This window comes from Onychostruthus taczanowskii, unplaced genomic scaffold, assembly GCF_017590055.1.
Source record: "Onychostruthus taczanowskii isolate IOZ18803 unplaced genomic scaffold, ASM1759005v1 scaffold74, whole genome shotgun sequence".
NCBI classification, from domain to species: Eukaryota; Metazoa; Chordata; class Aves; order Passeriformes; family Passeridae; genus Onychostruthus; species Onychostruthus taczanowskii.
This window is the reverse complement of record NW_024505229.1, coordinates 2,568,317-2,590,138: the sequence shown is the minus strand read 5'-3', so window position 1 is coordinate 2,590,138 and position 21,822 is coordinate 2,568,317. Positions and strand designations below refer to the sequence as shown.

The window sequence follows — 21,822 nt, the reverse complement described above, 5'->3', positions numbered from 1 at the left end:
TTTGTAGAGAAATCTCAGTGCTTGACAGAAGGCTCACATAGTGTGTATCTGTATGTAAACCTTGAGATAAGAAATGTAAACCTTGAGATAAGAAATGCTGACTTAAAAATGCCATGGGATAGGACAGACATGGCTGAGAGAGAAATGGAGCTAGAAACAAGTTTCAAAGGACAGCCTTACAAATAAGACTAGATACTTTGGAGAACTAGAACTATGAAAGCTGCATACCAGGAAGGCACAGAGCATGTAGAAGCTGATGAAGTAAAAGTAGGCAAAGCCAGTGCCACAGGTGTACTCCTCTCCCTCCGCGTAGTCGGACTCGGGGTCGCAGCGCCGGCCGTAGCTGCAGTCCAGCAGGATCTCCTGCCACGCCTCGCCGGTGGCACACCTGGGGACAGGGGACACCTGCTGCTCCCTGCTGCTCTGGGCATGCAGGGAGGGCTGAGGCCAGCCCAGCACACAGGGGAGTGGGAAACATAAGCTTTTGTAAGGAAATCCAAACTCTCTGCTGACACAATATACTGAAATTTTCAAAAATCAACTAAATAAGATTCCCACCTTACCACAACACTAGGTAGAGAGCAGAACTAATAACCACCAGCTGCTTTTGGTGAAAGAATGCCTAAGAGTGCCAGTTAAAGACCAGCTTTGATTTGGAACACTGCCCATAAAATGTTCATATTATCAGAAGCACGTGGGCAGCTCCTTGGAGCAAACCAACGGCAGATCCACTCCAGCAAGAGTGGAGGAAAACCTGCAATCTTGTAAGGGCATGAGGTATCAGTGCAGCACAAGAACAGCTAGTGCTAGGTGAAGGCCACCCAGGTTTACGTTAGTAATTGGTGTTTTGACTGAATCACTCACAAAAGGCTGTTTGTGAACAAGAAAAGGAGCAGTCAGGATTCTGGCCTTGCTGCTATAGGGCCACTGAAAGTTTCAGAAAGTGTCTGGAGTCAAGGAAAGCCTTGGGCTGAACTCCTGATTCCCATAATTTCTCACAATTCACAAATTAAAATCTAGTCTGGGAAGGAAATACTCAGAATAGCAACCCCAAAATGCCCCTCTCTCCAGCAGCCCAGCCACACCAAAAAACCCCACAGCCTCTCCTGAAATGCTCCCACTGCTGCAGGAGATCTTTCTGTGGGACAAAAAAGAAATCAGCTACTGAAACGTGGGTCCTCCCTCACTGCAAGCTGGGCATTCCCACAGGCTCAGAGCCTTCTGGAGCTGCTCACATGACAAGACTGACCTGAAGAGCAGCAGCACAGCCTGTGGAAAGGTCTGGAAGTTGTTGTTTCGGTTGATCTGGGTCCCATCCACCATGGCGATCTTCCCAAACATCTGTAAATCACAGTGGCAGGTCTGCAGTGTGCCATCCTTTCCTTGGCACCAAATACCCTCTGGTGCCTGAGCCCCACTTCCTCTGGTTTATTTGGCTTTGGGCATCCCCAAAAGAGATTGAGATTGGATGTGGGTGCTCTGGGGCTTGGAAGCTACTTGGACATTGCTGCCAGTGCTGAAAGCACCCCTGACTACAGCTGCACTTCATCTGGGCCACAGAGACAAGGTCTGAACCAGCACAAGCACTGGTGCCAATGGATTGTGCCACTGCATTGTGCCATTGACTCCCAAAGTGCTCTGTGCTGAAGCCCAGGGACAGGAGGCTGCTGGGGTGGCAAACACCCTTGCAGACCAGGGTAAGCAGGTCCCATCATGTGCAAAGTCCCAGAGAGGCCTAACAGAGGAACCAGTCCCTCCCTGTCCCACCTGCCCAGGTGCCATCAGGCTCAGGGCATCTGATGAAGACCAACTCCCACCCCCCTGGCCCCTGCCCCTCACCTGCATCCCAATCACAGCATAGATGAAGAAAAGCATCACAATCAGCAGGGCCACGTAGGGCAGAGCCTGTGACAAAAGGACCATGGCTTGTGTGAGACACAGCCCAGGGACAGGGCCTGGGCTCTGGGAGTGCTGCAGGAGCTGTGCCTGTCCCTGTGTGGGGAGGGGACAGCTCACGTGCTCCTCTTACACCCTCCTGCTGGCCCCTTCTCTGTGGTGCTCACACGTGGCAGGCTGATGCCAGCCCCAGTGGCCTCTGTGGCTGGGACAGAGGCTCAGCACAGCCCAGGGCTGCGGGCAGTGCCAGCTCAGGCTGTCAGCAGATGCTGCAGCATGCCCTGAGGTACCCACCTGGAGCAGATCCCAGTTAACTGGGACCAGGACAAACGGGCCCAGCAGGTACTGCCAGCACCTGGCCAGCTCTGACTCTCAGAGCTGTCAGCCAGGGAGCCCCACACGCCTCCCACCCACACGGGCCATGTTCTGCCCACCACAGGCCCCAGCCCAGCCTGAGGCCAGCAGGAGCACCACAGCTTTCTCCTCTGCCTGCTCAGGACAGGCTGCTCACGCCACCAGCCCGAGGGTGGGCCGCTGCTGCCAGCCCTGGCCATGTGTGCCTTTGGGAGGGGAGCAGAGCTCCTGACAGACCTGAAAGGACTTGATGAAGGTCCACAGGAGGGTCCTGACACCTTCCCCCCGACTCAGCAGCTTCACCAGCCTCATCACCCGGAATAGCCGGAAAAAAGTGATGGAGACGCGGGAGTTGTCATCAGGGTCCTGCAGGCAGAGCACAGCAGCTGCAGGACACGGTGCTGGGGCCTCCAGCCCTTCAAGGCAGGGGGTCCAGCTGTGGGGGAGGAAGGGTAGGGAGATCCCACCCCCAGGCACCAGCCACGGTGCCCTTTGCTGCACACAGGAGGAGCAGACTGTGCTGGCATCTCTCCCCCCGGCTCCTCTCCCCAGCCTCCCCAGGGACCCCATCTCCCCCACGCTCACACTTTGGCACTGGGATAATGCAGGAAGGAAGGCATGCTGCCACATGCACTGGGAGAGCTCTGAGGAGCACAGGGCCACCACAGACAGGCTTAGTCCCACCAGGGTCTTGCCCAGCACAGCCTCTATTTGTAGGGTGAGGTGTAGGGTGGGCACCAGGCACAGGAAGGGTTAATGAGAGCTGTTTCAGCAGAGAAGGGCAGTTTTGAGAATGCACAGCAGGACTTTAACCAAAGGAGGGACTGAAGAAAGGTGTCTCTGCGGGGTGCTGCCCTTGTCACCTGGCTGTGCAGGGATGCCAGCTCTCTGTGGGTGCCCCCCGTGCAGGGGGGAACAGCCAGGGGGTCAGGACAGAGTGGGCAGGCAGGAGGTGAGGCAGGAGGCACAGCTCCTGGCCTCCAGGACCAGCTTTTTTCTGGAAGCACCTCACAGTGGTGGCTGGAGATGCTGGGGGCTTGGTCACAGCATGGCACAGCCTCAGCCACAGCCCCTGCCACCAGGAGCCATGAACAGACCCTGCTGGCACTGCATCACAGCTTGGGATGCTTTTCCCACTGCCCCCTTAGCCTGCCAGAGCTTTCCTGCTGCCACTGGATCCCTCTGACTCCCATCACCCAGGCCTCTCACTCCCAGCTATTTCAGGACAACAAAATCCAGCTGTAAATACCCCAATACCCCTTCCTGCAGCTCCACCTTCCTCAGCATCACACTTCCCAGCTCCCAGGGCTGCACTGAAAAACTCCATCTCCTCTCCCACCTTTCTTTTGCCTTTCACTCTCCTGGTGCTTCATGCCCATCCAGTGAGTGCAGTGCTCAGGAGCATCCCAGCAGCCCCAGTGCAGCCCACCCCCACCCCCATCCCCACTCCCATTCCCCACTCCCATCCCCATCCCCATCCCCATCCCCAGGGCAGGTTCCTGGGCAGAGCAGTTTGCACTCTGCAGTTCCCAGCCCCAGGGCCCTGGCAGAGGCTCTCTGGCACCCTGCAGTCAGCTCCCTCCACATTTTCACACCAACCCAGGCCCCCCCCACTGCCACTGCACCCCCTTGGTGGGCTGTTGGATTAGGTCTTTTCCTGACTTAGAGATGGGGTAACTGAGAGGGGTTTTAAAAACATTTATTCTATTTTAATCTATTATTTTTAATCTAATCTATTTTAATTCTATCTTTAATCTCGTGTGAAGGGTGAGACAATACAGATGTTATAATTAATGCTATCACAATTAGAAACTATTTCCTAATTACAACACATTATAACTATTTCTTGGCCTATCAGCTTTAGCTACACCATGCTGGAAATGAACCTTCTGCCAAGCTTTGAAAATTCTCTACAAATCTATTTCCCACAGTGACCTTTGGCCACCAGTGCAGGGCTTGGCCCACTCAGCCTCCCAGGACATGGGGCTGCACCCAGGGGACACAGCCAGCCCTGGGGGAGGGCACAGGGCAGGGACTGCCCCTCTCCCTATTTCTCTGCTGTCAGAAGGCAGGGATTGCCCCCTCACCATTTCTCTGCTGTCAGAGGGCAGGGATTGCCCCCTCACCATTTCTCTGCTGTCAGAAGCTGCATGCAGCCCCAGTGCAGCCCCCCCCCACCCCCATCCCCACTCCCATTCCCCACTCCCATCCCCATCCCCATCCCCATCCCCAGGGCAGGTTCCTGGGCAGAGCAGTTTGCACTCTGCAGTTCCCAGCCCCAGGGCCCTGGCAGAGGCTCTCTGGCACCCTGCAGTCAGCTCCCTCCACATTTTCACACCAACCCAGGCCCCCCCCACTGCCACTGCACCCCCTTGGTGGGCTGTTGGATTAGGTCTTTTCCTGACTTAGAGATGGGGTAACTGAGAGGGGTTTTAAAAACATTTATTCTATTTTAATCTATTATTTTTAATCTAATCTATTTTAATTCTATCTTTAATCTCGTGTGAAGGGTGAGACAATACAGATGTTATAATTAATGCTATCACAATTAGAAACTATTTCCTAATTACAACACATTATAACTATTTCTTGGCCTATCAGCTTTAGCTACACCATGCTGGAAATGAACCTTCTGCCAAGCTTTGAAAATTCTCTACAAATCTATTTCCCACAGTGACCTTTGGCCACCAGTGCAGGGCTTGGCCCACTCAGCCTCCCAGGACATGGGGCTGCACCCAGGGGACACAGCCAGCCCTGGGGAGAGCACAGGGCAGGGATTGCCCCTCTCACTATTTCCCTGCTGTCAGAGGGCAGGGATTGCCCCCTCACCATTTCTCTGCTGTCAGAGGGCAGGGATTGCCCCCTCACCATTTCTCTGCTGTCAGAGGGCAGGGATTGCCCCCTCACCATTTCTCTGCTGTCAGAGGCTGCATCCCTTCGGGCCTTAGGCAGCCAGGGTGATGGCAGAAGGACCAGGGCCACCTTTCCTGCCCTACAGCTCTGCTATGGCAGCTCCAGGGGAAGGCATGGTGAAGGGCAGGGCTGTGCTCTCAGGTGGGCCCGGGAGGGCTGGGGAAGAGCCTTGCAGCTCCCAGGGTGGGAAGGGGTGTCTGTGTGTGTGGTGTGTCACCCAATCCCCCCAGCGAGGGCACAGTCACAGCCCGGAGGGAGGAGCTGGGTGTGGTGGCCTCGGTGACACGCAGGACACACGCAAAGGCTGGCAGGGGCAGGGAGGGCTGCAGGCAGCACACACAGCTGGCACTTACAGTGCCATCACAGCCCCCACCGAGGCAGTACAATCCACCACTGGGTGCCAGGATGGTCTGTGGAGAGAACAAGAGAGTCAGCAGACGGGAGGCAGGGAGGGACACAAGGAGAGAACACAGACACAGAAGAAAGAGTAAGATGGAAACTGGGGAGGAGGGGCACAGGGAAGGGCAGGCAGAGCCCCACCATCCCTTAGGCTCAGGGACAAGCTGATGTGACTGTAGATAGGCAGAGGCAGCATCTGGGTGAGCAAGGAACCACACAGACCATGAGACTCCTCTTGGTGCCTGTGGTGTGTCCTGGGCATCCCCACAGACCCTCCAGGACACAGACACAGGGGAAAGGACCTGGGAAGCTCAGGGCACAGAGAACATTCCCCAAATTCTGCCTGGCCTTCTGCACAGCCCTGCTGCTGCCCACAGTGCTGCAGCACACAGAGCACAGCACCTGGGCCAGTCCCTGGCAGCCCAGTCAGGCACCAGGCTCCTCCTGGTGCCTGGGGTGTGTCCTGGCACCCCCTCCCTCGAGGGCAGCAGGATTTTGGTGTGTGTGCCAAGTGGTCTCTCGCTCCAGAGGGACTGAAAACCTCTGTGGAGTTCAGGGCCTTCATCACCCCTTGAACTTCAGTTCTGAGTTCTGAGAGCAGGCTGGGGAGGGACACCTGACAGGCAGAGGGAAACCAAGGCACAGAGAGCTGGTGGGCAAGCATGAGGAGGAGCTGATGACAGGTGAAAGCTGTTGGCACTGGCATGAAATCTGGGAGATGATGAAGGCTGAGAAGCCCAGAGGGCAGAGGATGGCTGCACTGATGGCAGGGCTGTGCAGAGAGGGGCACAGGGCTCTCACAGGAGAGCAAGGTGGGTGGGTTTTGCTCATCCCAGCTCTGTGAGGCCTGGAACACCCTACAAGGGAATGTGACTGCTCTCAAGGGTCTCTGGAAACCTCACCTTCCTGCACAGAGAGCATGGAAGGTGACCCTGTGCAGGGTGGCAGAGGCAGCAGCAGTGCCAGTGCAGTGCCCAGGAGCTGGCAAGCCCTGCCCCTTGGAGGAGACACTGCCAAGCCACTGCAGGGGGTTAATCCATCACCTCCCCATTTCAGCGCCAGACACAGGTGTGGGTGTGCCAGTGCCAGGGAAGGCAGGGCTATGCTGGCTTCCTAGCACTGCTTTGGAAACGCTCCCAGCAGAGCACTCCCCAAACAGGCACTGCCTGAGGCACCAGCCCCACAGCCTGAACAATGCAGAGCTCCTGCAGGGACGGCTGGAGCTCACACGCACCACCAGTGTGTGTATGTGTGTGTGTGTGTGTGTGTGTGCGTGTGTGTGTGGAGGGGCTGCCGTGTAAAGGGACACACACAAAGCAAATGCCTGGAAATCTGATGGCTCTGATGGTTCCCCTGGGCCAGCAGAGTCCTGTGGGGACAGGCATCTGTGGGAGCCCTTTTAGTCCCACCTGCAATGATCGGAGGCTGGATGTGTGGCACACAGCCTGCTGCTGATGGGCTAGTCCTGAGTGACTGTTTTCCACAGGACTCCAGTGCCTACAGATTCAGGAGACCAGAGGGGAGGGGACAGTGTGACATGCTGGGCAGCTGGGGATGTCTCATTTGTGCTTTAATGCTCAAAGGGCCACAGCTGTGCTCCCCATGCACTCGTGCCATGTGCTGATCCTTGCTGGTCCCTCCTCAGAACCAAGCAGAGCAGGGAGAGAGGAGAGGACACCATCCCCCTGCAGGGCTGGACACATCCAGCACTCCTGCCTCGTGCCAGGGCAGGGCCCAGTGCAGCCCTGGGTGGGGACAGCCCCGTGCCCAAGCCCCTGCACACTTACATCAATCTCACTGAGGATGACATCAATGATGCTGCCAATCACTATGAGGAAGTCAAAGACATTCCAGGGGTCTCCGAAGTAGCCCTGTTAAGGAAGAGCCAAAGAAGAGTGAACATGCAAGGGTGTAAGTCAAGGAGGACACAGAGGCTGGAGCCCAGAGGAACCAGAAGGTTCTACAGTGATTTTGACCCTCAAAAGAAGAAGGGATGGTGGTCAGAGCTTTGCCCCCTCTGCTCAGTTATTTGGTCCTGTCCTGCAGTGCAGTGAAATGAGGAGGATGGGTCAGGATGGCTGGAGTGGAGCTATGGCCCTGACAATGAACATGGGAATAATGGCCAGCTGGGCTGGGTGGGGTTTGGCCAGCAAGGGTAGCCCTGACAAGCAGTAATCCCTCCAGAAACTCCAAAGTCCTGTGCACAGGGTTCCTTAAGGGTCTTGCAAGGAGAAGTTCTGTGGAGCTGCAGGGCTAGGGATGCTTGTACTCAAGAGATGCCCAGTGCAGGGCAAATGGACCCCCTAGCCTGGCCTGCTTTCCATGCTGACCATGCTCTTCTCTCACCTTGGCTTTGAAGGCCATGAGCTTGAGGACCATCTCCAGGGTGAAGAGGATGGTGAAGGCCACGTTGAGGATGTCTGAGATGTGGTTCATTTCTGCAGACTGGTTGTAATGCTGAGGATAAGGCAGAAGGAGCCATTAGCTGATGGCAGATCCAGCCTCCACTGTGAGCTCAGAGATGTGGGCTGGATGCAGGCCCCCTCCCACAGCCAGGCCTATGGCTCAGCACAAAGGAAATTTCCCCCCTGCAGCCCCTTCTCTGGGCTCCCCACATCCCACCAGCCCCGTTTTGGTCCAGAGGCCCTGACCCAGAGATCACACCACAAGCCAACACCCGCTGTGCAGAGGCTCTGCTGGGGACGGCAGGGCTGAGCCAGCCTGTGCCCTCCCGTGCACCTTCCCTGTGCCCTGTGCCCTGTGCCCTCACCTGCATGCCCAGGCAGATGGTGTTCAGCAGGATCAGGAAGAACATGAGGTACTCGAAGTAGGAGGAGGTGACCACGTACCAGATCTGGTACTGGTAGGGGTTCTTGGGGATGTAGCGGCGCAGCGGGCGAGCCTTCAGCGCGTACTGCACGCACTGGCGCTGGGGAGGAGGGAGACAGGGAAGGAGGGCAGGTGTGAGCCACTGCAGGGCACACTCAGCACACCAGCCACGCTGCACACCCCCACAGGCCCAGGCTGCAGCACCCTCCTCTCCCAGCCCAACCACACGGGCCAGGGAATGGGGCTGCTGTGCTTCCTGCAAAAATGCCCCAGAGCACCTGCAGTATTCACATGCCTCTGAGCAGAGAGATTGAGCTTTGTCAGGATTCTCCTGAGAAAGGCTGTGAGAGAAGCAAAGAATGATCAAAACAATTCTTATCTCATTTGCTGCTCCTGTGTTTGTGCCCATGTGGAATGTTCTGGAGATTGTTTACCCAAGGTGATTGCTTGATTGGATTCTGGTGATGGTGTTTTGGATTCCTTGACCAACTGGATCCACGTGTGTGTGTCAGGACTCTTGGGCAGAGTCACGGATTTTTAGTTAGTGATAGTTCTCGTTAGTGTAATATTCTGTAATATAGTTATAGTATAATAATAGTATAATAAAGTAATTGATTAGCCTTCTGATATCATGGAGTTCTGTGCATCATTCTTCCCAGACATCGGGGATCCTAGCACCGATAAGCACCCACGTGGGACAAGCTTCCAAAGGCATCTTTTGCCTCCAAAGATGGCCATGCTGCCCTTGGCCTGACCCCTGCAGCCTGCCTGCCTGTCCCAGAATTTCCCCAGGGTCTCTCAGGACCAGCTTAGAGCACCCTGACGGTGTGGCTGGGCAGTGCCCAGGCAGAAAAGGGACCTGGGGGTGCTGGTCGTCAGCAGCTGGACATGAGCCAGCAGTGTGCCCTGGTGGCCAAGGCGGCCAGTGGCTCCTGGCCTGGATCAGGAATGGTGTGGCCAGCAGGAGCAGGGAGGTCATTCTGCCCCTCCACTTGGCACTGGTGAGGGCACACCTCGAGTGCTGTGTCCAGCTCTGGCCCCTCAGTTTGGGAAGGATGTTGAGACACTGGAGGGTGTCCAGAGGAGGAAACGAGGCTGGAGAGGGGCTGGGAACACAAACCCTGTGAGGAACCACTGAGGGAGCTGGGGTTGTCTAGCCTGGAGAAAGGAGATTCAGAGGTGAATTTATCACTCTACAGCTCCTGAAAGGTGGCTGTGCTCAGGTGGGGCTGGGCTTTTTTTCCAGGCAGCACTGACAGAACCAGAGGACACAGTCTCAAGCTGCACCAAGAGAAGTATAGGTTGGATATTAGGAAAAAGTTTTTCATGGAGAGTGATAAAGTTCTGAAATGGGGAGGTGGTGCAGTCACCATCCCTGGGTGTGGCACTGGGTGCCAGGGTTCAGTTGAGCTGTTGGGGCTGGGTTGGACTCGATGATCTTGAAGGTCTCTTCCAACCTGGTCATTCTGTGATTCTGTGAAGACACCACATGAACCAGGGGTGAAGGGGGCACTGAGATGGCTGCACAGGCCTGTGTCTCCCCAGCAGCCCAGGGCCATGTCTGCTGGGTTTCTTTGTGGTTCACATCACCCTGGCACCCCCAGCTCAAGCTTCCCGTGCTGCCTCAGCACAGGAGCATGACAGCACTCTGGAGCCAGCAGTAGCCCCTGTTCAATGTCCTCCCCAGCGTGTCCCACATCCTCTGCTAGTGCCTCTGCTGCTTTCAGCCTTGCTGTCCCCAACCAGAATGACAGCATCACAGCATCACAGAAGGGCTAGCAGCAGAAAGTACCTCTGGAGATGGTCTAGTCACAGTTTGCTGCCCAAAGCAGGGCCAGCTGGAGCATGCTGCCTAGGACAGTTGGCTTTTGAAAAGCTCCAAATATGGAAGCTTTACAGCCACTCTGGGCAACCTGTTCTAGTGCTTGGCCAACATCAGCATTAAAAAAAGAGTTTTTTAATGTTTAAATGGAATTTCTTGTTTTCTGCAGGTTGTGTCCACTGCATTTTTCCTGTCACTGGGCACAACTGAAAAGAGCCTGGCTCAGTCTCCTCTGTGCCTTCCCACTGGTGTTTATACCCATAGGTCAGATTCCTATGAGCCTTCTCAGGAAGACTTGACTCCCAGACCCTCTTTAGATGCTCCAGACCCTCCATAATCTCAGTAGCCCTTTGCTGGACTCACTCCAGTACATCCATGTTGCTTTTGTACTGGGGAGCCCAGAGCTGGGCACAACCCTCTACTCCAGCTCACTCTGGGTACCCTACCCATCCAGGGAGGCCCACACCGAGTTTCTGATCCCCTCTGCCCTTCCCTCAGGCTTGTTTTGTGCTAGACATAGGTCCAGCTGGCCCTGCCCCTGCAGCAAACAGGGCTGGGGCAGGTTCAACTCATCTGTGTCAGCAGGGTCACCACAAAGAAGGGCTGATCCAAAACAGACAGCCCCAGCAGTGCCAGGTCCAGGGCTGGTCCTCCTTGTCCTGTTCCAGCAGCCCCATTACCTGATTCTTGTCCAGCTCACAGTTCTTGTACTCATTCTCCCCTTGCTCCTGGAAGGTGACGATGACAAAGCCCACAAAGATGTTCATCATGAAGAAGGCAATGAGGATGATGTAGATGATGAAGAACATTGCAATCTCCACCCGGTAGTTGTAGATAGGGCCTGCATCCTCAGCATTGGTGTCAATGGCCATGTACAGCAGCCTAGAGGAGGGAAATTGAGGCAACAGAAAACCTCATTGGAGTGGAAAGACCACGTCTCCTCTTGAAAGTTACAGAGAGCTTTGGGGACATCCAGCAACAGTGGGACAGGAATGCCTGGGTAACCTTGCCAGCTCCACAGCCACTGCCAGTGGGACTGGTCCTGCTTCTCAACTTGGATAGCTCTTCTTTCTTTACCCTCTGTCTCAGGTTAGCTGGGGGTGTGAATTCTATCCCCATCTGTCAGAGCTGGGCAGTTCTCTGCTGTTCATGGCCACTGAGTGTCCCTGCAGGGCTGATCAAATTCCAGCATCCCATGGGGAGATGCTCCGCCCAGGGCAGGAGCCCAGCATTCCTACCTGGATACAATCTGAGCCTGGAACACCCCAGCAGCCTTTGCCCACTGCATTCCCAGAGGGAGAGCAGGCCCATCTCCAGCAGCCCTGGAGCTTCAGAGGAAAACTCCAGCCTTGTGCAGGATCCCTGCTCCAGCAGAAGCACAGCTGGCACTGCAGGAGGGCTGAGCCCCCATGGGATGGGACTGTGCCACCCCCCTGACCCACAGGGGGTCAAGGCCTGCTCTGACTCTGTCATTGTTTTGTATTACTGCACTTTTTACTTCATTTTTATTTCTTCCCTAGTAAAGAACTGTTATTCCTATTCCCATATCTTTGCCTGAAAGCCCCTTAATTTCCAAATTATAATAATTTGGGGTTAGGGGGTTTGCATTTTCCATTTCAGGGGAGGCTCCTGCCCTCCTTAGCAGAATACCTGTCTGTTCAAAGCAAGACCCCATGGCCATGCCCTGCTCCCAGCACAGACCTTCCCTCAGCACAGACTCACTCTGGCCAGCCCTCGAAGGTGGAGACGGTGAAAAGCGACATCATGGCTGAGAAGACATTGTTGAAGTGGAAGTCACTGTGCAGCCAGACTCGGTCCTGGACCTCAATCTGCGTGGGGTCTGCGTCCACGTAGTTGATGAACTGGCCCCTGCAGCAGAGGGGGCACAGAGCTCATGGGCAGGGCCCCCTCAGCCCCACTGGCCTGGCCCTCCTTGGTGCCTGGGAGGGGAGCACAGCCCTGTGCTTGCTCCTGATTTACCCCAGGACAGGGAGAACAGGAAAACATCTCAGGTTGACTTTTTGAATGCAGCATTCCCACGCAGGAACACAAGAATTCCCCAACCACATCCCCCCAGCTCCCAGCCCTGGCCAGTGCCCACCTGGGAGCTGCAGAGAGCCCTTACCTGCACTCCTTCTCCGTCAGCTTGGATGGGTCTGTGCACCTGTAGAACTTGCCCTGCATTCAACAGACACCAGAAGTGGCCATGGGGTTGCTTTGATTTTCGAAGCCCTGGGGAGTTTTGATCAGTCAGTCCCCCCTCACCACCTGGATGCAGCCTCTGGCCCTCCCCACTGTGCATGCCAGACAAACCAGTTCACAAGGCACTTCCAGAGTCACGGTAGACCTGGGGTCAATCCCACGCTGAGATCAGGAAATACTCTCTGGAGATGGGAACAAACCTTCCCTGGCCCTGAGCTGAGGCCTGCCTAGCTCACCCTATCTGGGAGCCAACTGTCTGGTAAATAGGGAAGAAAGCAGTACCCAGAGAATTAATGAAAAGCTAAGCTATGCTGACAGGTCTGCTCAGTCTGCTGGGTGTCCTCAAAGCTACTCCCACATCAGCTCAGAGTTTAAGCTCAGTTATTAGAACAAAACTGAGCTCAGCCAGGGCCAGCTCTGCCTTAGAGCAGCCAAGGCCCAGAGAGCAGGAGCAGTGCTGTGAGAAAGGAAACCCTTCACAATCAAAGGACAGATGAAATCAGTCACAAGTGCCTGCTGTCCTAGAAAGGAGAAACTGAGGCATGAAGGGAGGTGAGGCAGCCCTTTACTGGTGCTGTCTGGACCCCACAGTACCCAGGGTGCTTCCTGCCCTCCTCTCACTGCACGCTCTTCTGTGGCTCCTCTCACAGACCACAGAGAGCACAGCCTGTGCTGACCCAGCACTGTCAGGCACCATCCGTAAGGTGACATCCAGGAGAGCCTGGCCAGGATGTGCTGGAGCAGAAGGTCCCTCCTGCCCACCTGAGCTCACCTTGAAGAGCTGAACGCCGATGCAGGCAAACATGAACTGCAGCAATGTCGTGACAACCACGATGTTACCAATGGTCTTGATGGCCACGAACACGCACTGGACCACGTGCTGCAGAGTGGAGGACAATGCAGATGTGACACAGCTGGGGCAAGCTCCTGCTCTGTGTCCCACACCCTCCCACTCCAGGAAGAGTGGGAGCCTGCCAAGAGCAGAGGGATTGGGCAGACCTGTTCCACAGATGGTTGGTGGGAATTGGGAACCGGCACAATGCCTGCCACACAACCTCCAGGTAGGACTGCCGTGGGAGGAGGTCCCCTGTCCCAGCCTCTCACTCACCTTCAGCCCCTTTGCCCTGTTAATGGCTCGCAGAGGCCTCAGCACCCTCAGCACCCGCAGGATCTTCACCACGGAGATTGTGCTGGACCTGGGCAGGAAGGCACAGCTGAGGTGGGGCCACTTCCCTGCCCAGGCTAGGCTGGTACAACCCCACCAGGCAGCCAAGGAGGGCAGGCTGGGGCCAGCAGCGAGGGACAAGGGACAGCAGAGACACAGATGTCACCAGCCATCACCCCATGTAAGACCAAGTGACACTGGCACCTGGAGGAAGCAGATCCAAATTAATTTCTACCCACAGAGGTTTGACACTCAAGGATTGCCCTTTGACCTCCTTGACCAGTTTGTGGGCATGCCTCCCACTTGTCCATGTCCCCTAAACATGACATGATGGACACGTGGGCAGCCATTGGGCTGGCTGCTCCTCCTCCACCCACCATCCCCAGCTGCCCCACCAGCCTGAGCAGCCCAGTGCCCACCCTGTGGCACATGGAAGTGCTTACTCAAATCCCATGGAGATGAGGGAGACGGCGACCACCAGTAAGTCAAGGATATTGAAGGAGTTCCTGCAGAAGGAGCCTTTGTGCAGGAAAGCACCGTAGGTTGTCATCTGGGGAGCAGAAGGAGTTAGGAAAGAGGCTGGGCAGGGCTCAGGGCATGGTTCCTCCAAGAGGGCCTGAGGACCCTGTCCTGCTCAGACCTCTGCAGCCAGGCAGGAAGCTGCCTTCAGGTGGAAATGCTGTGTGGAGCACTGGCTGGAGACAAAACTCTCCCAGTCATCAGCAAATTAGAGGAGAATAGCAAAGACCCTCAGAGTGGAACAACACATGGCAATGGCTTGGATTGTGACCTTCATCCACAGATTTTCACTGGTTTCTCTTTGTCTCTTTTTCTTAAAGGTGTGTGAGGAAAAAAATGCCAATGCCATGGCTGATGTGTCCCCGTGTCACAGCACAGCTGGCTTAGCTGCCTGACCTCCCTGGAGAGGACACATGGCCTCTGGGACAGGTCACACACCACCCAGACTGCATGAATGAACTCTCCAGGAGGATCAGCTGAAGTTTCTCCTCACTGAGACCTTCAGGAGCATGGATTCCAAAGGAGTGGAAGTGTTCATGGCCACAGAAATCTATACCTGCTGCCATTGAGTTAGGAACAGTTGAAGAAAGGCAACATTGATTCTTATGATTAGAAGGTATAAAGTGAGATTTATTAGGAACTTGACATATTTAGAGGTAGGATTGTTCGCTTAGAACTTGATTGGTTTATAAATAACATTCTTTATACTATTGGTTAGTTAGGAATAACACCTTTTGGTAAAATATTTTTTTTATAAACATCACGTATAAATATTCTACATGTTCACAAACACTAGGTGTAGAGATTAAGATAAGAATGGTTTTAATTCTTTCTCTGAGCATTCTCACAACTTTCCTAGGGCGATGCCTGAAAAAGTCACCTTTTTCTCTCTCTGACTAACCTGTCACATTCATATAAACCTATGTGCTAGGCCATGCTTACGGCAAGACCATGGACTCACCTTCAAGACGATTTCAACTGTGAAGACAGAGGTGAAACCAATGTCAAAGTATCCAAGAATCTGGGGACAGAGACACCAGTACAGGATGAGATTTGGGTGACAAGGGAAATGTTCAGTATGCTCAAACATCCTGAAGTTGTCCACTCTGTGGACTGGGGAGGCCATCTAGCTCAACAGTCTCTAAACCCAGTACCAAGAAGACTCCTGAACTCTCCCCAGCTTTGCTGATTTTCTCCAGTGCATGATCCAACCTGCAGCTGGGACAAAGCTCTCCTTGCCAGGTGAGTTCCACCTGAAAGCATCTGATCCCCGAAAACCCCAAGTGCCCTGGGAAGCTGTCTCATGTGAGATCCCCCAGGCCCTGCCAGACCCACTGGTGCCTTGAAGAACAGGAGCTGTGGCTCTCATGGCTGCAGGCCAGCAGCATTCAAGGGCACTGCACACACCAGAGGTCCAGTTTGCTGCCTCACAGAATGTCTCTTCCCCCAGTAAGTTTTCTCTTCCCACCACAGTTTCAAACCAAAATAATCCTGCATACCCTGTCAGGCGGATCTTTTCACCCAGAAGTAAACTGAGATATGGAGCAGTAAAACCTTGTCCCAGCTGCACCCTGAATGGAAAGCACAACCAGCATCTCTTGCCTGAGTGCACTGCCCTCCCAGAGGCAGGGCTGGCATCCCAGCCTAGGAACTGCATCTGGCAAGTGAATCCCTGCTTCCTGGGGAGCTGGGAGTCTCCAAGAGGTCTCCCCCACCCATCCCAAACCTCCACACCTCTGCGGGTACCTGGTTGCGGAAGGACTCGGCCCGGATGGGATCCTCAGCTGCCAGGGAAATGCTGCTGAGCAGGATGAAGAGCAGGATGAAGTTGGTGAACCAGGTGGCATTAACAGTTCTGTGGCACAGGACCCGAAACCTGCCAGGGACAGAAATGCCACGGGACGCTGCAAGGGGCATCAGGCAGGTCATGGCAGCCTGGCAGAGGGTCATGGCTAAACCCTGAGGACAGGAAGGCCCGAAGCATGGAAGGATGTCTGTGCCACTCCTTCCACACAGAAGGCTTTTCCCCAAGAGCTGGTTCCCTTCAGAACTGGTTGTCATGCTCGAACAAGACCCTGCTGTGAACAGCTGGTGCCAGAGACACCTGAGCCATGCCTGGCCCTACAGGGCAGGGAGAAGTGGCAGTGCCTACTTGTTGGTTGGGCTGAAGATGAAGAATGAGCTGGCCTCAGGCATGGGCACGGCCTTCTCCTTCAGCTGTAGCTCTGCAAGGGGACGTGGCCGAGGACTCAAGGGGATTTCAGGCTCATCTTCCTCATCATCACCTGTAGGGTGACCATGAAAAGGGAAAAGAATTATCCAGAATGGGAGAGGGAATATGACCTTATGGATAATCTTCTGATCCCATGATCCTGATTTGGCATGCAAGCCAGAAGGACCTCAGCACCCCAAGGCTGGTGAAAGTTCACTGCACCCTTTGCTCCTCACACACCATCCCTCAGCAGTGCCTTCTCAGCCCTCCTGCTGCCCTGCCAGGGACAAATCTTACCTGGGAAGTCTGCAGAAGGGTAGGGGTCTTTGATCTCATTGACATTGGATTCAAATTCATCCACTTTCAACTGAAACAAGGAGAGACAGAGAGGAGGACGTGCAGCTGCATGTGCCAACTGGCCAGACCCCCTCATCTTGGAAGCCACGTGGGGCAAGCAGCATCCCTGCACTGGGCCCATACACCAGCAAGCACAGGGAGTGCTGGCCCAGGCTGGAACCTGGTGAGGGGATGCTGCAATCAAAGCAAAGAGGAATGTGTGCTGCAGCCACGCAAATATGCCACGGGGGGAATAAGACAGGGAACAAGTCCTGAGTGAGATTTTAAGAGCACTCTGAAAAGTGGAAAGGAAAGTAGCTGCTGGCCAGATGCTCCTCAGAGGCAGCTCAGCACAGCCAGCACAGTTGAACAGAGGGTTTGCACATGGGGGGTGCTGGTGTGGACATAAGGAAGATCTGGGATGCTGCTGACTTGCTTTGCTCCACCCCACACTGGTATGCACCAGACCATCTCAGCCACTGGCAACTGGCTGTGGCTAAGGAAATGAACTGGAGAAAAAGGATCCCCAGCAATGGAGCTCTTTCAGGATGTCCTGCCTGGCCCCAGAGACCCCCCCCTATCACTGAGAGCACCCATCACCCCCATCACCCTGCTATGGCAAGCAGTGATTCTGGTTAAGAGGTCAGACCCAAACTGGCTCCAAGCCTTTGTCTCTCCTGGCTGGTGGGAGAAGGAGCCAGGGCTATGCCCAGGAGTCCTCCAAGGCTCTCCTCCACCTGAACTGACCTTGGCTGTTGTGGGAATCCCTTCTCCCTTCACTTTCTGCTCCAGTTTCTTTGCCAGCATCTGCTTCTCCTCTTCAGACTTCTCTGGGTAACCTCTAAGAGAGGAGGGCAGAGACGGAACTGAAGTCTGGGCAGGGGCCATGGGAAAGCTCATGGTGTCCCCTCACAGCCAAAGAGCTTGTTTCGGAGCTCCCACGGGCAGGGATGGCAGTGCCCACCTGGACATCTTCCGCCGTTTGCGCTCCTCTGCTTTGGCCTTCTGGGCTAAGGTCAGGCTCTCAGCCTCGGCCAGGTTATCGACTGCGATGGCCAGGAACACATTGAGGAGGATATCTGGGGGAACGGTGCTAAGGACACGGACGTGGTTCCTGTCTGAAGCCATCCATGGTCTCCAGGGTGCCTTAGAAACCTTCCTGGAGCTTAGCCTTTGTGATAACCCTGGCTGGTGATGCCTAACCAGTATCCATCCCTTGTGAGCACTGAGCTGGCTGAATCTCTGCCTGCCAGGCATCCAGACCTGCTCCAGATGTGCTTTCCTCCAGTCCCCAGCCCTCAGCCACCACCAGTGCCAGCCCTGAAGCCTGTGGTTTGTTCCACTGCTCTTCACAACTGAAAAGCTTACGGCAAGCACTGAAACACTGAGGGAAGCCCCTGCTTCCCCCCTGCCCAGTCTTAGGCAGTTGATGCTATGGGGACCTGGGACTGGTTTGCAGGCAGAGGATACAGTTCCCACAGACAAAGAGGATGATGAAGTAGATGCAGACCAGCATGCCAGGAAAGGACGGGCCCCCGAAGGCCATGATCCCATCGTACATGATTGAATTCCAGTCCTCTCCAGTCAGGATCTGGGAGCAGAGCAGTAATAAAGACTTAAGAGCATCCACAGCAGAGCATGACAGAACCCCAGAGACTGATCCTGCCCTTCTGGCTCCAGCCCCATGGTCAAATCCTCCTTTCTGCTCAGCCCTGAACCCGAACTACTGCTCACAACTCCAGTTGTATTTCTCTGCTCCTGTTCAAACCCCTACAAACCCGCCTTCTGGCTCCAGCCCCATGGTCAAATCCTCCTTTCTGCTCAGCCCTGAACCTGAACTACTGCTCACGACTCCGCATTTCTCTGCTCCTGTTCAAACCCCCACAAACCCACATCCCCTTGAGACCTAACTCCTGCCTGGAGACCCCAGCCCAGGTGAGACCCCCAGCCCCTGCTGCCCTTCCCACAGCCCCAGACCTGGAAGACACTGATGAGGGCCTGGGGAAAGTTGTCGAACGTGCTGCGCCGCACTTTCATGTCCTCAAAATCAAACTTGCCCCCGAAGAGCTGCATGCCCAGCAGGGCAAAAACTATGATGAAGAGGAAGAGGAGGAGGAGCAGAGAGGCAATGGAGCGGACTGAGTTGAGCAGGGAGGCCACCAGGTTGCTCAAAGATGTCCAGTACCTGGGAAGAGGAGAGACAGAGGCATGGGGAGGTGAAAGATGGGGAAGGCTGTGGGCAGGACCAGGCAGGCACAGGGAACTCAGCCAAACAGACCAAGGTGATGTGCCAGCAGCACAAAAAGGGGGACTCTGGACCCAGGCTGGGCTCTGGGACTGCTCCAGGCACGCTCCAGGAGGCAGAAATGAAGCTGCAGGCATGGTGTGACAGGCAAGATAAACCTGCTGCCTGCAGAGAGCACCAGCAAGCAGGATGTGGAAGAGGGGTGAACACACGGTGGGTTGGGGCCACAAGGAAGAGCGAGGAGTCCTGGCCCACAGCAGCACCACCCACAACATCCCAGAACCCAGAGCTAGAGTGGGGCCTCAGCTCTGTCCCACTCTCCACTCCCAGTCAAACCACGTCCTGGAGACAAACCCCCAGCTTGGCCTTGTCCCTCTGCCCAGCAGCTCCCAGCTCTGTTCACTGCAGCCTCCCCTGGGGACAGAGGTGCCCCAGAATCGTGAGGGATGCCTGGGCACCCTGAGCTGCCAGCAGCCAGGGTGCTGCACACACTCATGCACACACTCACACACACCCCCAGAGGCACATGGAGCACAGGTGTGCACACACAGACACAGCTCAGCCCCTCAAACACACACATAGCTCACACCCAGAGACACATGGAGCACAGGTGTGCATGCACACACACAGCTCAGCCCCTCGTACACACACAGAGCTCACACCCAGAGGCACAGGGAGCACAGGTGTGCATGCACACACAGCTCAGCCCCTCATACACACACAGAGCTCACACCCAGAGGCACACGGAGCACAGGTGTGCATGCACACACAGCTCAGCCCCTCATACACACACACGCACACCCAGAGGCACACGGAGCACAGGTGTGCATGCACACACAGCTCAGCCCCTCATACACACACAGAGCTCACACCCAGAGGCACACGGAGCACAGGTGTGCATGCACACACAGTTCAGCCCCTCATACACATACAGAGCTCACACCCAGAGGCACACGGAGCACAGGTGTGCATGCACACACAGCTCAGCCCCTCATACACACACACGCACACCCAGAGGCACAGGGAGCACAGGTGTGCTTGCACACACAGCTCAGCCCCACACACCCAGCTCCCTCCCAACCTGGTGATCTTGAAGATGCGCAGGAGGCGGATGCAGCGCAGCACGGAGATGCCCAGGGGGGACAGGGTGCCCAGCTCCACCAGGATGGTCTCCAGGATGCCCGAGCACACCACGAAGCAGTCGAAGCGGTTGAAGAGCGACATGAAGTACTGGCGCAGCCCCAGCGCGTACATCTTCAGCAGCATCTCGGCCACAAAGAGGGCGAGCAGCAGCCGGTTGGCATTGTCTGGGGTGGGAGAGGCAGCCTGTCAGAGCAGGGACCTCAACCCAGCATGGCAGGCAGCCAGGGAAGGAGGGCAGAGCTGCTCACCCTCCTTTGGCACACCGAGCCCTGAGCTGCTGGTTTTTGGGGACCACAGAGGGGAGGAAGATGAGAGGGTGATGTGCAGCTGCATGCTTGTGTGTGTGAGCACACACTTGTGCAGTGCACACGAGTCCATGCAGGGTGGGCATGTGGGCTGTGCATGGGTACGTGGGGCTGAGCTCTGTGTGTGTGCACACCTGTGTTCCACATGCCTCTGGGTGCGAGCTCTGTGTGTGTGCACATCTGTGCTCCATGTGACTCTCAGTGTGTGTGTGTGCACACCTGTGTTCCATGTGACCTGTGTTCCACATGCCTCTGGGTGCAAGCTGTGTGTGTGCACATCTGTGCTCCATGTGACTCTCAGTGTGTGTGTGTGCACCTGTGCTCTGTGTGCCTCTGGGTGTGTGTGTGTGCACACCTGTACTCTGTGTGCCTCTCAGTGTGAGCAGTGTGTGTGTATGTGGGGCCGAGTTTTGTGTGTGTGCACACCTGTGCTCTGTGTGCCTTTAGGTGTGAGCTCTGTGTGTGCACACCTGTGCTCTGTGTGCCTCTGGGTGTGAGCAGTGTGTGTGCACACCTGTGCTCTGTGTGCCTCTGGGTGTGATCTGTGTGTGCACACCTGTGCTCTGTGTGCCTCTCAGTGTGTGTGTGTGTGTGCACCTGTGCTCCATGTGCCTCAGGGAGTGTGTGGGTGTGTGGAGGTGCAGTCAGTGGGGCTGCATGCACAAATGTGTGTGGCTGCATGGCTTGAGCGTGTGCCATGTGTGCAGAGATGCCAATGGACACACTCTGTGTGTGCTCACCTTGCAAGATCACGTCCCTAGGAGTACAGAGCGTGGTCAGTGTGAGCTGTATGACAGCAAGGAGCATACACACAGTCAGTGCAGGCTCTGTGTGTGCCTGAGAGCCTGTGCTGTGCCAGTGTGGCTGTGTACTCACAGCAGGAGCCCACACAGCTCTCTGGGGCAGCAGGGGGTCCTGGGCTCTCCTTCTCTCTCAGGCTCTTTGCTCACCTTGCACCCGTGTCAGCCACTCTGGCTGGAAGTGGTGCTCGGAGGCGATGGAGAGGGTGTTCAGTGCCACCATCAGGATGACAAGCCAGTAGAAGAACTTGGACTTCACCACATCCCTGCACTTCCTACGAAACATTCGGTTCCAACGCCTCCACTGACGGCTGGAGAGAAAGCAAAGGATCAGCAGAGCTGGCAGTGGGCCAGACCCAGGCCCTCGGGCTGTGCCTGCAGGACAAAGCCACCCCTGCTTCCTCCCTGAAAAGGGATGAGGACCATAACCTGCCCCTGGAACTCAGTGCAGTCACTCAGGCACTGCAGCTCATTCAGCCTCCTGGCTCAGTTTTGGCCTCCAGCCCCTCTCAAAGGGCAGGCTTGCAGGCACAGCTCCTGAATTCCACACCATGCTGCACAGGCCATGGGAGGAGCTGGGAGCCTGGTCCCACAGCAAAGAGAGTGTCCACCTTGAGCAACTTTTTGCCAGTACCATAGCCAAATTCCCTGTTTGCTACCCCAATGTTTGTATCTCCCCCAT

General features: G+C 55.6%; 1 protein-coding gene across 2 annotated transcripts in view; it reads right to left on the bottom strand.

The window, feature by feature from the left end:
• Nucleotides 1–21,822, bottom strand: part of CACNA1S (calcium voltage-gated channel subunit alpha1 S) — a 53,796-nt gene that overhangs the window by 11,427 nt on the left and 20,547 nt on the right. For both annotated transcript variants that reach the window (XM_041422515.1, XM_041422516.1), the window contains exons 10-33: nucleotides 21,291–21,451; nucleotides 19,974–20,199; nucleotides 18,625–18,832; nucleotides 18,118–18,238; nucleotides 17,612–17,726; nucleotides 17,395–17,488; nucleotides 16,609–16,678; nucleotides 16,252–16,384; nucleotides 15,846–15,975; nucleotides 15,061–15,120; nucleotides 14,024–14,130; nucleotides 13,524–13,611; nucleotides 13,188–13,295; nucleotides 12,339–12,391; nucleotides 11,936–12,082; nucleotides 10,894–11,095; nucleotides 8,333–8,491; nucleotides 7,909–8,019; nucleotides 7,350–7,433; nucleotides 5,517–5,573; nucleotides 2,488–2,616; nucleotides 1,840–1,905; nucleotides 1,250–1,341; nucleotides 229–388 (exon numbers count right to left, since the gene is read on the bottom strand). In XM_041422515.1, the coding sequence (XP_041278449.1) occupies nucleotides 229–388; nucleotides 1,250–1,341; nucleotides 1,840–1,905; nucleotides 2,488–2,616; nucleotides 5,517–5,573; nucleotides 7,350–7,433; nucleotides 7,909–8,019; nucleotides 8,333–8,491; nucleotides 10,894–11,095; nucleotides 11,936–12,082; nucleotides 12,339–12,391; nucleotides 13,188–13,295; nucleotides 13,524–13,611; nucleotides 14,024–14,130; nucleotides 15,061–15,120; nucleotides 15,846–15,975; nucleotides 16,252–16,384; nucleotides 16,609–16,678; nucleotides 17,395–17,488; nucleotides 17,612–17,726; nucleotides 18,118–18,238; nucleotides 18,625–18,832; nucleotides 19,974–20,199; nucleotides 21,291–21,451 (2,881 nt within the window). The remainder of the gene's footprint in view (nucleotides 1–228; nucleotides 389–1,249; nucleotides 1,342–1,839; nucleotides 1,906–2,487; nucleotides 2,617–5,516; nucleotides 5,574–7,349; nucleotides 7,434–7,908; nucleotides 8,020–8,332; nucleotides 8,492–10,893; nucleotides 11,096–11,935; nucleotides 12,083–12,338; nucleotides 12,392–13,187; nucleotides 13,296–13,523; nucleotides 13,612–14,023; nucleotides 14,131–15,060; nucleotides 15,121–15,845; nucleotides 15,976–16,251; nucleotides 16,385–16,608; nucleotides 16,679–17,394; nucleotides 17,489–17,611; nucleotides 17,727–18,117; nucleotides 18,239–18,624; nucleotides 18,833–19,973; nucleotides 20,200–21,290; nucleotides 21,452–21,822) is intronic.